Below are 11,454 nucleotides of genomic sequence, written 5' to 3' on the forward strand. Positions count from 1 at the left end.
GAAAAAACAGCGGTTTCTCGAGTTTCATTCAGGAGAAAGGCGACTGGAGCCTATTCCACGCCCCCCCCCCCCCCCTCCCCGTCGCCTCCCACCCCCCCGACCAAGACCCTGGATGTCGAAAAAAGTATACCCCCTGAAGAAAAACATTTTAAATTAAACTGGAAAACGTTCCTCTTGTTAAGAAACTATGTCTCTTTCTTCTTACTCCCTGGGTCTTAAAAAGGCTTCAGAATCCCCAGCTACTCCCGGCAGACGGGGAGGGAACACCCCCAGTTCTCTCTTTATTTTATAAAAAGTTTTTAAAAAAATTTTTTTTGGTTTCAGAGAGGAAGGGAGAGGGGGAGAAAAAAAAAAACCCCCATGTTGGGGGAATCATCCTTCCACTGCCTCCTGGGCGCCCCCCACCGGGGGGGGGGCCCCCACCCCCCCCCTGTGCCCTGACAGGGGAATCCAATGGTGACCTCCTGGTTCCTAGGGTCCACGCTCAGCTACTGAGTCACACCGCCGGGCCTCAGTTCTCTTGCTCAGATACAACCATGTCAGAGAAGCTGGAGGGCCCCAAAAAATATCCCTCCCTTTTTGGAAAGTAGAAGTTTAAAAAAAAAAGCCTCCTCTCAGCTCCCTTGCTGGCTACAAGCCTGCCCTTAGTTCCTGTTAGAAAGTTGGTAGGTTCTTCAATTAGAAACCACCAAGTGAATAAGCAGAAGAACATCATTCCACAGTCGTCATCCACAAATTCTCTCACAGGGAGTCTGACCAGACCACAGTGAATCAAAGAGTCAAAACACCATAAGTTGTAATAGTAGAAAAAAAAAAATTAACAGTCTCAGTAGCTCTTGAAGCTTCACACATACAAACAAGGAAGATGTTTATTTAAAAAAATATTTATTAATTTTTACACCTGCTGAGTAGCACAAGACTATTAACACTATAACTCACTGAATGTACAATAAATGTTCACATTTAAATAACAGGATAGGGTCAACATTTTCAACCCGGGGGGGTCGGCTTTAGCATCTCATCAAGTGCTTCTTAGCCCTAAGAGTTTTTTGAAAGGATAATTGGAAATAAAAAAAAAAAAAAACACAACAATTCAAGAATCAAAATAATAGTTTTTTTCCTGGATAACAGGAATTTTACATGATGAAATGTCTACTATGTGGGCACAAATCAAGCAATAAAAATGTAAAATCTATGTTATTCCAAAATTTACACTGCACTGATTGAAGTCTACAGTGCCAATGTGTCTTAAGAAACAGAACAATATAAACATTGGCTACAAACATTTTCCCCCAAAATTGGGTCTTCAGATGACTTATACTCTGCCATCTCTTCAAATCCAAGTCCTTTTGAAAATTTATTACCTTGGATGGATGTGCGGAATACCTGATCTTAAAGCAGTGTTATTTGGCTTGACTGCCACCTGCATCTCTGGTGGATAATACACAAATTAGTTTTAGAGATTTACTTATTCCACATAAGAACAAAAGAAAGAAAAAACAAACAAACTTAGATAGGAAATAGACAAAGAGGTCCTTCCACATTTCCTTCTGTGTATTTTAAAACTTGAAATAACTGGTATAAAATGAACATTCCATTTAGTGATAGTTTTCTATGTTAATCAATGTTACCCCTGAGGGGAGGAGGGGGAGGTACCTTGCTGATTCAAATTAAAAAGGACCCAAGAGAGCCAAATTGAAGGTATTAAAACTAAACTGGGTCATTGGGAAAGTGTAGTATTCTTCACCTAGCACTTCATTCTAGGATATGCACAATCATTACAACGTGGGCCTGTGGGACCCAGAGTCTCTACTTCGTCATTCAGGGTCAATATTTTCTATTAAAAATATTGACATTACCTCTTTGTTACCAAAGATACAGAGTCCATGTTCAGTTTCTACACATTTCCCAAGTAACTTTCTCAAGTTCTCTTAGTGCCCAAACTTTCAGGGATAACTCAATAAATGAGGTCTCAGAAATAAAGTGCAAAAATCTACATATTAGTAAAGTTATTTCAATAGAATCGTTTACTTTTCAGAAAAGTTATCTTTACTATAAAGAAGCTACTATACTTAATTGATAGAACCAGTTTTTACTCAGAAATGTAAATAAAATAAATGAACTTCATTTGAAATTTAAGTCAGGTCTTTCTGTTCTGCAGTGAGAAATTCTACCAGCAGTAATTATTCTAAAAATGTGTTAGTATATCACAAAAAAAGTTGTTAAAATACATACTGATCTCTGCAGTGTTTTCTGTGTACAATTGGAATGTATAGTAAAAAGGAGGGAAATGTTTCCCCCCGCTGAATTCATAGCTAACAAAGAGGAATGCATATAAGCAAAACTATCACTGAGGCAGATTTTTTTTTCCCTTTCCCTACTGATAGTGTAATAGTCATAAAGATGGGATTTCTTCCAGATCCCTTAATGCAGTGATTTTCATCCAGTGTGCTGCAAGAAGAATTTTTAAAACATTCAATACCTGACTATTTAGTCAGGGGCACTGGCCTCTTCTCAGATTGTCAAATAAAAAAATGACAACAGCCAATACAACAATAGCCGTCTGGTATGAAGGCTCTGCCTTGAACCATAAATACAGTGTCCCCCCCCAAAAATGTATACACAGTTGAATAGCTGATAGCTCAATTTTGCAAGGGAGATGTGTTATAATAAACATTGCCCTTATAATAATCCAAAGTAGGTGTATACATTTTGGGGGGACACCCTATATATAGATCATGTAATAATTGGTTGCATCTTATTGGTCGCATTGCATAATAAGGTTTCATCTGATTGGTTAGTTCTTAGTACCAGAAATCTTTATATACAAGCAAAAAGGGTAGGTAATTTTTTTTTTTTTTTTTTGGTAAATCAATCAAAGTTATACCTTTTTTGTCAGATTGGCAAAAAATATATTTTTTGGTGTGCCACAGAATTTTAGTGACTAGTTTATGTGTGCCATGAGATGAAAAAGTTTGAAAATCACTGCCTTAATGTATTATAAATGGTCCCCACGTTCTTATTTTACCCCTAAGTGTGAAGTTGGTCGTACCCAAGGGTCCAGATGAGTTGTAGTATGTTTAAGGTAAGAGTGGTAAGAAATAAGGAGGGCCACCTTTCCATCCAACCTTACAGAATGTTCATTTTAAGAAAGCATTAAAAATTCTAAAATACACTGAGTGCTGTGGGCGAGGGCCGAATATACACCTGGTAAGAGAAGGGAATTCAGCCTTTACCAATGAATGGTATGGATCCTGCAAGGCAGGACAAGATTTCAGTGCTTCTCACTTTATATACATATATACCGTCTCCGTCATGTCACTGGGTACAGCTATCTCTAGTATCTCCTTATTACAACCGCATCAGAGAACGGTGGCGATGCTTTAATGCAGAAGTTTACATTCTGCTGACATCAGGCAACCTTTTTCTTACAGGGAGTCCACCGTTGTGGACTAATAAAGTAAGATCCAGCAGAACATGGTCTCTTGGCCTTATGTGCTGAGGGCAGTATCTCTGGGAAGTACTACCAACCGCCCAACAATGATTTTTCCTAAAAAGGCAAGCTGTTGTTTTTTTCAATCAGCAATAAAAAAAATTTAGGCGACAGTTTTCCCTTCAGAACATCACTGTCACCCTTTGTTTGATCATTGTTATCTTCATAGTCAATAGGCCCCTTGGTTAAGTTCCCGCAAACTCAAAAGATGAAGCAGTTCTGACCTAACATCGACCCATAAGATGCCCCTTCTCCTTTGGTGCCACGGCTTGGAATGAAGTCCATGGCCGTGGACTTGTCACACCCTTTCTCCACCTTTGGTACAAACACAATACGCCACTTAATAGTTCCACAAAGGAAAAGTAAGGCTTATCAATGTATTAAAAAAACAACCCACGAACAAGGTAAAATGTCTCCATCTTGAACTCTACTTGCCACTGAAAGATCTCCATTCCACAACAGCAACTCCTAGGGTTCCAAGAGTCAATTTGGTAAAGGTGGCCTTGATCAAATAAACCCTAGTCAATTGTACGAGTGTCCAAACGGTAACCTCCAAACTCTTGAGTGAATGACAAATTGTAAAAAAGAGTTGTAAGTGTCAGAAGCTTTCCGATTTATGAATGAGAAAAGACATGATGTGACTGTGGGTTCTAGCTCAAGGGTGGCAGTTAAGGTTTCGTGATATGCACTTCCCTGCTCCCGTTCCCGTTGGTGGTGGTGGTAATGATGTACTGTGTGGGCTGCTGTTGGCTGGTGGTCTGGGGGTCCAAGTCACTGTGCGGAGTTGGCTGAACCTGGACTGCCCCAGAGAGGGCAGAGGCTTGCTTTTCCTCCAGTTCCGGTTGACTTTCTGATAACACATAATGACCCTAGAGCAGGAAGAAAGGATCTTTAGAAATCTGAGGCCTAATGGGGGCAGGGGGTCCTGGGGACAGAAAGAGGGAGGAATCTGTAAAGAAATGTTACAAGGGGAACTAAAATAGGCACGTAGGGGAGGTGCCCTACCAAAGTGTTTTGGGGAGAATGGATCAGTCACAGTAATTGATGACAAAGGTGACTTAGGTATCATCTAAAGCAAGCATGTCAAACTCAAAGGCTTACACAGGCCAAACAAACGAAGTATGTGGCCCTCGGGCCGCGAGTTTGACATGCTTGATCTAAGTCTAGTTAAAGAGGCAGAACAACCCCCAAGACAGGTAGTTAAGATCAACTGTTCCCAGACTTCAGAATTTCAAACGCCGGCAAAATTAAAAGTGATAATAAATGTTCCTAAATGTTATCTTGCCAAGCAAAGCCATTTTTGAAATGCTGCTATCAAACGAAAGACGCTTTAACCCTCAAAAGCATAGGAAGAGCACAGTCTTAGAATAAAGCCCTTACATTGAATACATTAGCTTCATGAAAATATACACTGTCTCTCTATTTCCTCATTTTCCCTCTAATAATGAAGTCTCCCCCATAGACTGCAGCTAGCTATATCCTCACATTAACATTTTTAAGAAAAAATGCAGACAGAAGGGGGATTAGCTAGCTACTAGGCTGAGAAAAAAAGGAAGTCACAGAGCAAAGCCGGTGTTGCTCAGTGGTTGAGCATCTACCTATGACCCAGGAGGTCATCGGTTTAATTCCCAGTCAGGGCACATGCTTGGGTTGTGGGCCCAATCCCCAGTGTGGGGCATATAGGAGGCAGTTAATCGATGTTTCTCTCCCATCGATGTTTCTATCTCTCTATCCCTCGCCCTTCCTCTCTGAAAATCAATAAAAATTAAAAAAAAAAAAGGCACAGTTTGAAAACTCAAGCATTGGCCTTTTCAAGCAATGCTCAAAAAAAAGCCATAGCCAAATACCCATTTGATTGATCTAGGGCCATATGCTCTGAGTCTACGCTCATCACACAACTATGATTATGATTTGGTTTCCCATATGGGTCTGGTTCTCAACCTAGGGTACATAAGTGGACTTCTGAGAATCTATGAACCCCCCCCCCCAAAAAAAAATATACATTAAATTTGTGTGTATGTATATTGTGGTGAGGGAAGGGGCATCCTTGGCTATAATCCGATTCCCAAATAAGTTCCTGGGTAAAAAATGGTAGAGTCAATGGGACCCACAGGAAGCAGAAATTTCATTGATCATTACCATTTTACATTAGTTATTGTTTTCGTTGACAATAGTGTTACTCTGGATTACACATCTCTCCTCAGTCTGGTTAATGTGAGTTTGGATGCTAAAAAATGAGTGAGCTCTCAGTATGCCTTGAAAAAAAAAAAATCAGGTTTTTGAGGCCACTAGACTATCCTGCTACTCTTTGAGGGGAATCAGTCTTCCCCTGGAACATCCTGCTATTCCTATCCACTTAAGAGTATTTTCCTTAATTTAAATTTACATACTCTGTTTTCTAATAACTTAGAGGCAGGCCAGAATAAACCAGTGAAGATAAAAACAGAGGTAGCAGATACAATCAATGCTGACCTGCCCAATCTAAATATAGTAAGAGAATTTATGGTAATGTTTTTCACCCTGGGATGGCTGAATTGTTTAAAATAGTTTGAAAGAGCTCTATAATAGATTCATTATGCCATTCTCTCCCAACCCAAATTGATAACCAACAGTAATGACAGCTCATATACATTCCAAGGAGCACATAAAAAGGTGATGAATTATGAATCCATATGTATATGGATCTAGGAGGTTCATTATAATTATACATAGGATAGATATTTATTGATCATTTACTATAGCCCAGCCTCCTGTGCAAGGCACTGAGAATAAAGAGATAAGGACCAAGACCCAGCTTTCAAGGAATTCATCACCTACTGAGAAAAGATAGACAGTAAACCGATAATGAAAATAAACTGTGACAGGGTTAGAATACAGCTCCACAAGTTGTAAGGGGAGCACAGGAGAGGTACTAACTCAGACACTGCAGGTTGGGGAGTAGAAGGCAGGGGAGGGGAGTCGGGTCCAAAAAAAATTGGACAGGAAACCCCTCTCGAGCACACAGCTTACCGGAGTCACCGCCTTCACTTGGCCAGTTGTGACTGGAGTTGCCACACCGCTATCTGTAATCACAAACTGTCCTGGGGGGAGCGTCATCATCTGAATCTCGGATGCTGAAAAACAGGAAATATGCGTATTCCAGTGGTCTCAGATTTTAATACAAGTTGTAGACAAAAACCCTAACACGTGACCACCTTCCCCACCGAGACACTGCCATGGATTTGCTTGCTGAGAGAGTCTTATGATAACCTGATTTTTTGATATAGTAAAAGCACCTCTGGCACAAACTGCCCACATGAGGTTAGTAGAGTTACCAAATATTGCAGGCGATCAATGCACCTCCCTCTGTGGCTTCTGAATATCCATAAAGATAAATACACAACAGCTTTTTAAAACCCTGAAATAAGACACAAAAACTTACCTGTTAGCTTAATATTTTTTATCTCTTATATTCACATCTGAATGAGTAGCACAATGTATCCACTATTGCCCAGCAATCATGAATTAACCTAACTTGAGTTTTATTTCACCAAAGTTCACCCTAGCACCCAGTTGAGTCTCTGAGTAATATTTTCTACTAAAAGGGACTAGAGCTTCTTGGGAAAATGGCTGGTTCCAGATCTGGGGCAGAAAATATATAAGATGAACCTAGAACATGGTGTCACACCAGCATGCAAGATACTACAAAAGACTACAGGATTGTGTAGAAAAGATACAGGAGCCAATCTAAAGACGCTCCCAGCCGGCATGGCTCAGTGACTGAGCGTCGACCTATGAACCAGGAGGTCATGGTTCGATTCCCGGTCAGGGCACATGCCAGGGTTGCGGGCTCCACCCCCAGGGTGAGGCATGCAGGAGGCAGCCAATCAGTGATTCTCTCTCATCATTGTCATTTCTCTCTTGCCCTGTCCCTTCCTCTCTGAAATCAATAAAAGTATATTTTTAAAAAAGATGCTCCCAGTAGCTAAAGATGGGTAATCTGAGCATCAGTAAGGATAACAGTGGCAGTGATCTGAAACACGTCAGCTGTGTTGAAATCCATGAGCACATGACAGCACTAACACACACACAGCCCACATTGGTCTACTGGGTAATGCTAGGAAACAACGCATGAATTTGAAAATTGGCAAATAAAGGCGATGAGCCAGGTATTTCAAGCATTTTTCCTGCCATTCCTGCACAAACTGTACCTCCGAGTAACCTGCTCATTAAGGTAAAATTGTTTTCTTCATTGAAGTTTCCTAGCTAATTCATGCATAAAAATGACAGAATCAGCCCTAACTGGTTTGGCTCAGTGGCTAGAGCATCGGCCTGCAGACTCAAGGGTCCCAGGTTCGATTCTGGCCAAGGGCATGTACCTTGGTTGCGGGCACATCCCCACTAGGGGATGTGCTGGAGGCAGCTGATCGATGTTTCTCTCTCGATGTTTCTCTCTCATCGATGTTTCTAACTCTCTATCCCTCTCCCTTCCTCTCTGTAAAAAATCAATAAAATATATATATTTTTAAAAATGACAGAATCAGCCTAGGGCCACTTTGCCATCCCTAATGAAATAGTGGGCCAAAGGAAAAGAGAGACAGCCAGACACCACGTGCCTCCTGATAGAAGCACACGGCCAGCTATGAAGTGTCGGGGACAAACTGAACCTGATTCCAACAGGGCCTAGATTTAATTGCCAGCCTACAAGGGAATAAAAGAGCCGGACGCAGGCATCTTAAATGATCATATAGGGATGTCAACAGCAAAATCCATGTGGGATTTTGAGAAATGTCGGAATGTGAAAAACTCTACAGGTCAAGTGACCCACCTTCTTCAACACATAAATTGTAACTGGAGAGAGAGAGAGAGAGAGAGAGAGAGAGAGAGAGAGAGAGAAGAGAGAGAAGACATATTAAAAGAAACTCAAAATACAGAATCAACTGCAATGTTTGGCCCTTATGTGGAACCCAGTTTGGACAAACCAATGACTAAAATTTTTGAGACAGTCACAGAAATATGAGCCCTGACTGGATATCTGATGGCATCAAAAAAATTACCGTCATTTATTTTTAGGGGCAGTCACGGTACTGGAGTTGTGTTTTTTTTTAAATTACATTCCTTTGGTTTTAGAGACACATACCAAAATATTTGTGGATGAAATGACATGGATTATTACCTAGTTGGAGAACTGGGAGAGAGGGAGAGAATGATGAGGGGACATGGGGGTGTTCAGTGGAGATAAAATTGGCCATGAGTTGATAACTGCTGCAGCTAGATAATGGGTACAGGGACATTCATTACACTATTATTGGTATATTTTTCTATCTTTTAAATTTTTTCCCTAAAATAAAAAAGTTCAGTTCTACAAACTTTTTCTTCAGGTTAGAATGCTAGTTCATACTATTATCACCATGACTGTCTTCATCATTCCGTATTTCGTTCACAGGAATTAAACTGAGTATAAATGCCAGCCTGTTGACCAGGATCCCACTGATGTTTCCCATGACTAGAAACTAGACTCAGGCCTCGTAGTGCCCACCAATATTTAAGAGAATGGACTGTAAAAATAACTAAATGGACGGGGCGGAGCCTAATTCCATACCGAATCTATATAACATAGCCAATGATCAAACACAACAGAGATGGACCCCCCCAAAAAAAGAAAATAAATCAATAGTAGGGGGAGATCATCACTGGCCTTCCCACCTTCTCAGCCCCTATCCCTCCTAGTTCCGGGTACTGAGGCCTCTAGTCCTGTTCCTCCCACATCTTCAGTCATAGAGGTCCCGTACTTTCCAGCTCATACCCAAGGCTGTCATCCCCCAGATTGTCACCTATTCTGAACTTCAGCAGCCAGCCTTTTGCTGCTTCCGTAGCACTAATCTCGGGGTTTTGAAAGCAACTACTCATATCTCTCTCTCAAGCAGCTAACGATCTTTTTGAGCCAAAGACAATCTCCTTAGGAGAGGCAGCCCAGTAGGGTGATTTGGTGTAAACACTGGATCCAGATTGCTGTGTTCAAACCTCCATTTATAAGCTATGTTCCTCAGACAAGTTCCTCCGTACCTAAGTTATCTTATCTGTGAAATACAAATAACTATTGTACTTATCTCATGGGTTGTGGATACTAAATGTGTATATACGTGGCTTAAAAACATTCCTGGCACATAGTAAGAGCTTAATGAAAGCTGGCTAGCATTATTATTGGGTGGTGTTAGTAATGTGAATGTTAACCTTTTGTATACCCAGGGTCTAGCACACGGGTGGATATGCAGACATTCAATAAATACTGGTGGAAGACATGAATCAATAATCGACAGATCCTACAACCATCTATTCTACTATTTAAATCACCTGCCTACACTTATTCCAGCAATATTCCTAATGTCTCTGAAATGAGTGGCTCTCTGATCAGGATGCTACCTTGAATTCTGTCATGCAACTCTTCAAGTATAGGCAGAGTGAAGAAAAGGGTCAATGAAACTTTAATCTAGAAAATCCGTTATAAAGCTGATGAAATAATGGCCCATGGCTGCAGGTTCCCCACCGATGACCTGTAGCTTTATCCCCTTGTTTCTTTATATTTTAATGACTTTAGAGAGAGGAAGGGAGGGAGAGAGGGAGAGCAAGAGAGAAACATTGATGTGAGAAAAAAACATCAGTTGCCTCCCGCAGGCATCCTGACCAGGGATCAAACCCGCCACCTGGGTATGTGCCCTCACTGGGAATCAAGCCGGCCGGCCACCTTTTGGTGAACAGGCAGACACTCCTACCCACTGAGCCACCCCGGCCAGGGCCCTGGTCTCTCACTTACAGTAGCCACGGAAGGAGTTCCAGGTGCTGGGCAGGTACGTGTGCTGCACAGAGCTCTGCTGCTGCTGGGGTGCCTGGCCTGGGGCCGAGGAGCTGCCTTGCATGTGGGAGGGGCTGAGCCCTTGCTGAGACTGCTGGGAGGAGGGGCTCAGTGGCTGCCCAGCCACCTGGAGGGAGAGAGAAAGCGAGAGTAGAAAAATCATGAATTCCCAATAAAGCGAAAACTCATAAATAACTGAAGAAATAAGTCAGGCTAGTATGAATTCTAATACTGAAAGAACCCCTGCTGAAATAGTAATATTTTAAATACAAATAGGAACAATGAAAAGTAATCATAACAATGAAATCCTACTTTGTTTTCAAAGGATTATCTCCAAGAGTATCTTGTTAGAAAGATAAGTGAGTGAAAATATGATTGTCTGTATTACACGAAATGAGAACAATGGAGAAGCGAACTAACCTGCCTGCATCACAAAGCTAATCTGTTGCACAAACTGAAGTCCTACTTCCCACTGAAGTGAACAGCACAGTCCCAGCGTTAGCGGAGCTGAGCACAGGGCGAGGTGCAGACCCCGCTGCGGAGCCCACTCCTGTCTCCAGGGTAAGGCCCAGGCTCCCAGACTGCCCCTCAAGCCTTCCATACTCCAGCTCCAAACCACCTTTCCAGCTTTTTTTTCCCCAAACACCATTTCCTGTTACTACCTAAACAGTTTTCTATAAATACACAATGTCCCATCTCTGTGTCTTTACTCGAATGAGACCATATTCAAGTCATCATTTCTTCCCCAAGTACCATGTCAAAATCCTACCTCTCCTTCAAGACCTAATTCAAACACCACTTCTACAAAAATGTCCTAAACATCATCTTAATTCCCAGAATTTATCTCTGTAGCCATATGGCTCTTAGACCCAGGCCGGGGGGACCCTGCGGGAATCTCGGTCGGCCCTTATTCGCTGTGCCCTCCTCCTACGAGGCCGAGTGACCACGCCCACCTGGAATGTGAGGGAGCCCCTTCCAGGCCTCCCTTAGGGGACCACAGCCCCCTTCCCTGTGGAAATGGCCCTGCACCCACTTCGAGGGCCTGTACAAGTCTCCTCCTTGGCCTGTCTTCCTGCAGGGGTCCTGCCTCCTCATGTGGGTTCAGTGATCTCAACCTTCCTAATGCTGC

General features: G+C 42.0%; 1 protein-coding gene across 1 annotated transcript in view; it reads right to left on the reverse strand.

The window, feature by feature from the left end:
- Window positions 1-851: 851 nt before the first annotated feature.
- Window positions 852-11,454, reverse strand: part of PRDM10 (PR/SET domain 10) — a 79,526-nt gene continuing 68,923 nt past the window's right edge. Inside the window, exons 20-22 of the mRNA XM_006098874.3 lie at window positions 10,287-10,452; window positions 6,503-6,606; window positions 852-4,362 (exon numbers count right to left, since the gene is read on the reverse strand). Coding sequence (XP_006098936.1) covers window positions 4,162-4,362; window positions 6,503-6,606; window positions 10,287-10,452 — 471 coding nt within the window. The 3' untranslated portion in view covers window positions 852-4,161. The remainder of the gene's footprint in view (window positions 4,363-6,502; window positions 6,607-10,286; window positions 10,453-11,454) is intronic.

Source organism: Myotis lucifugus, unplaced genomic scaffold (assembly GCF_000147115.1).
Source record: "Myotis lucifugus unplaced genomic scaffold, Myoluc2.0 scaffold_250, whole genome shotgun sequence".
Classification (NCBI taxonomy): Eukaryota; Metazoa; Chordata; class Mammalia; order Chiroptera; family Vespertilionidae; genus Myotis; species Myotis lucifugus.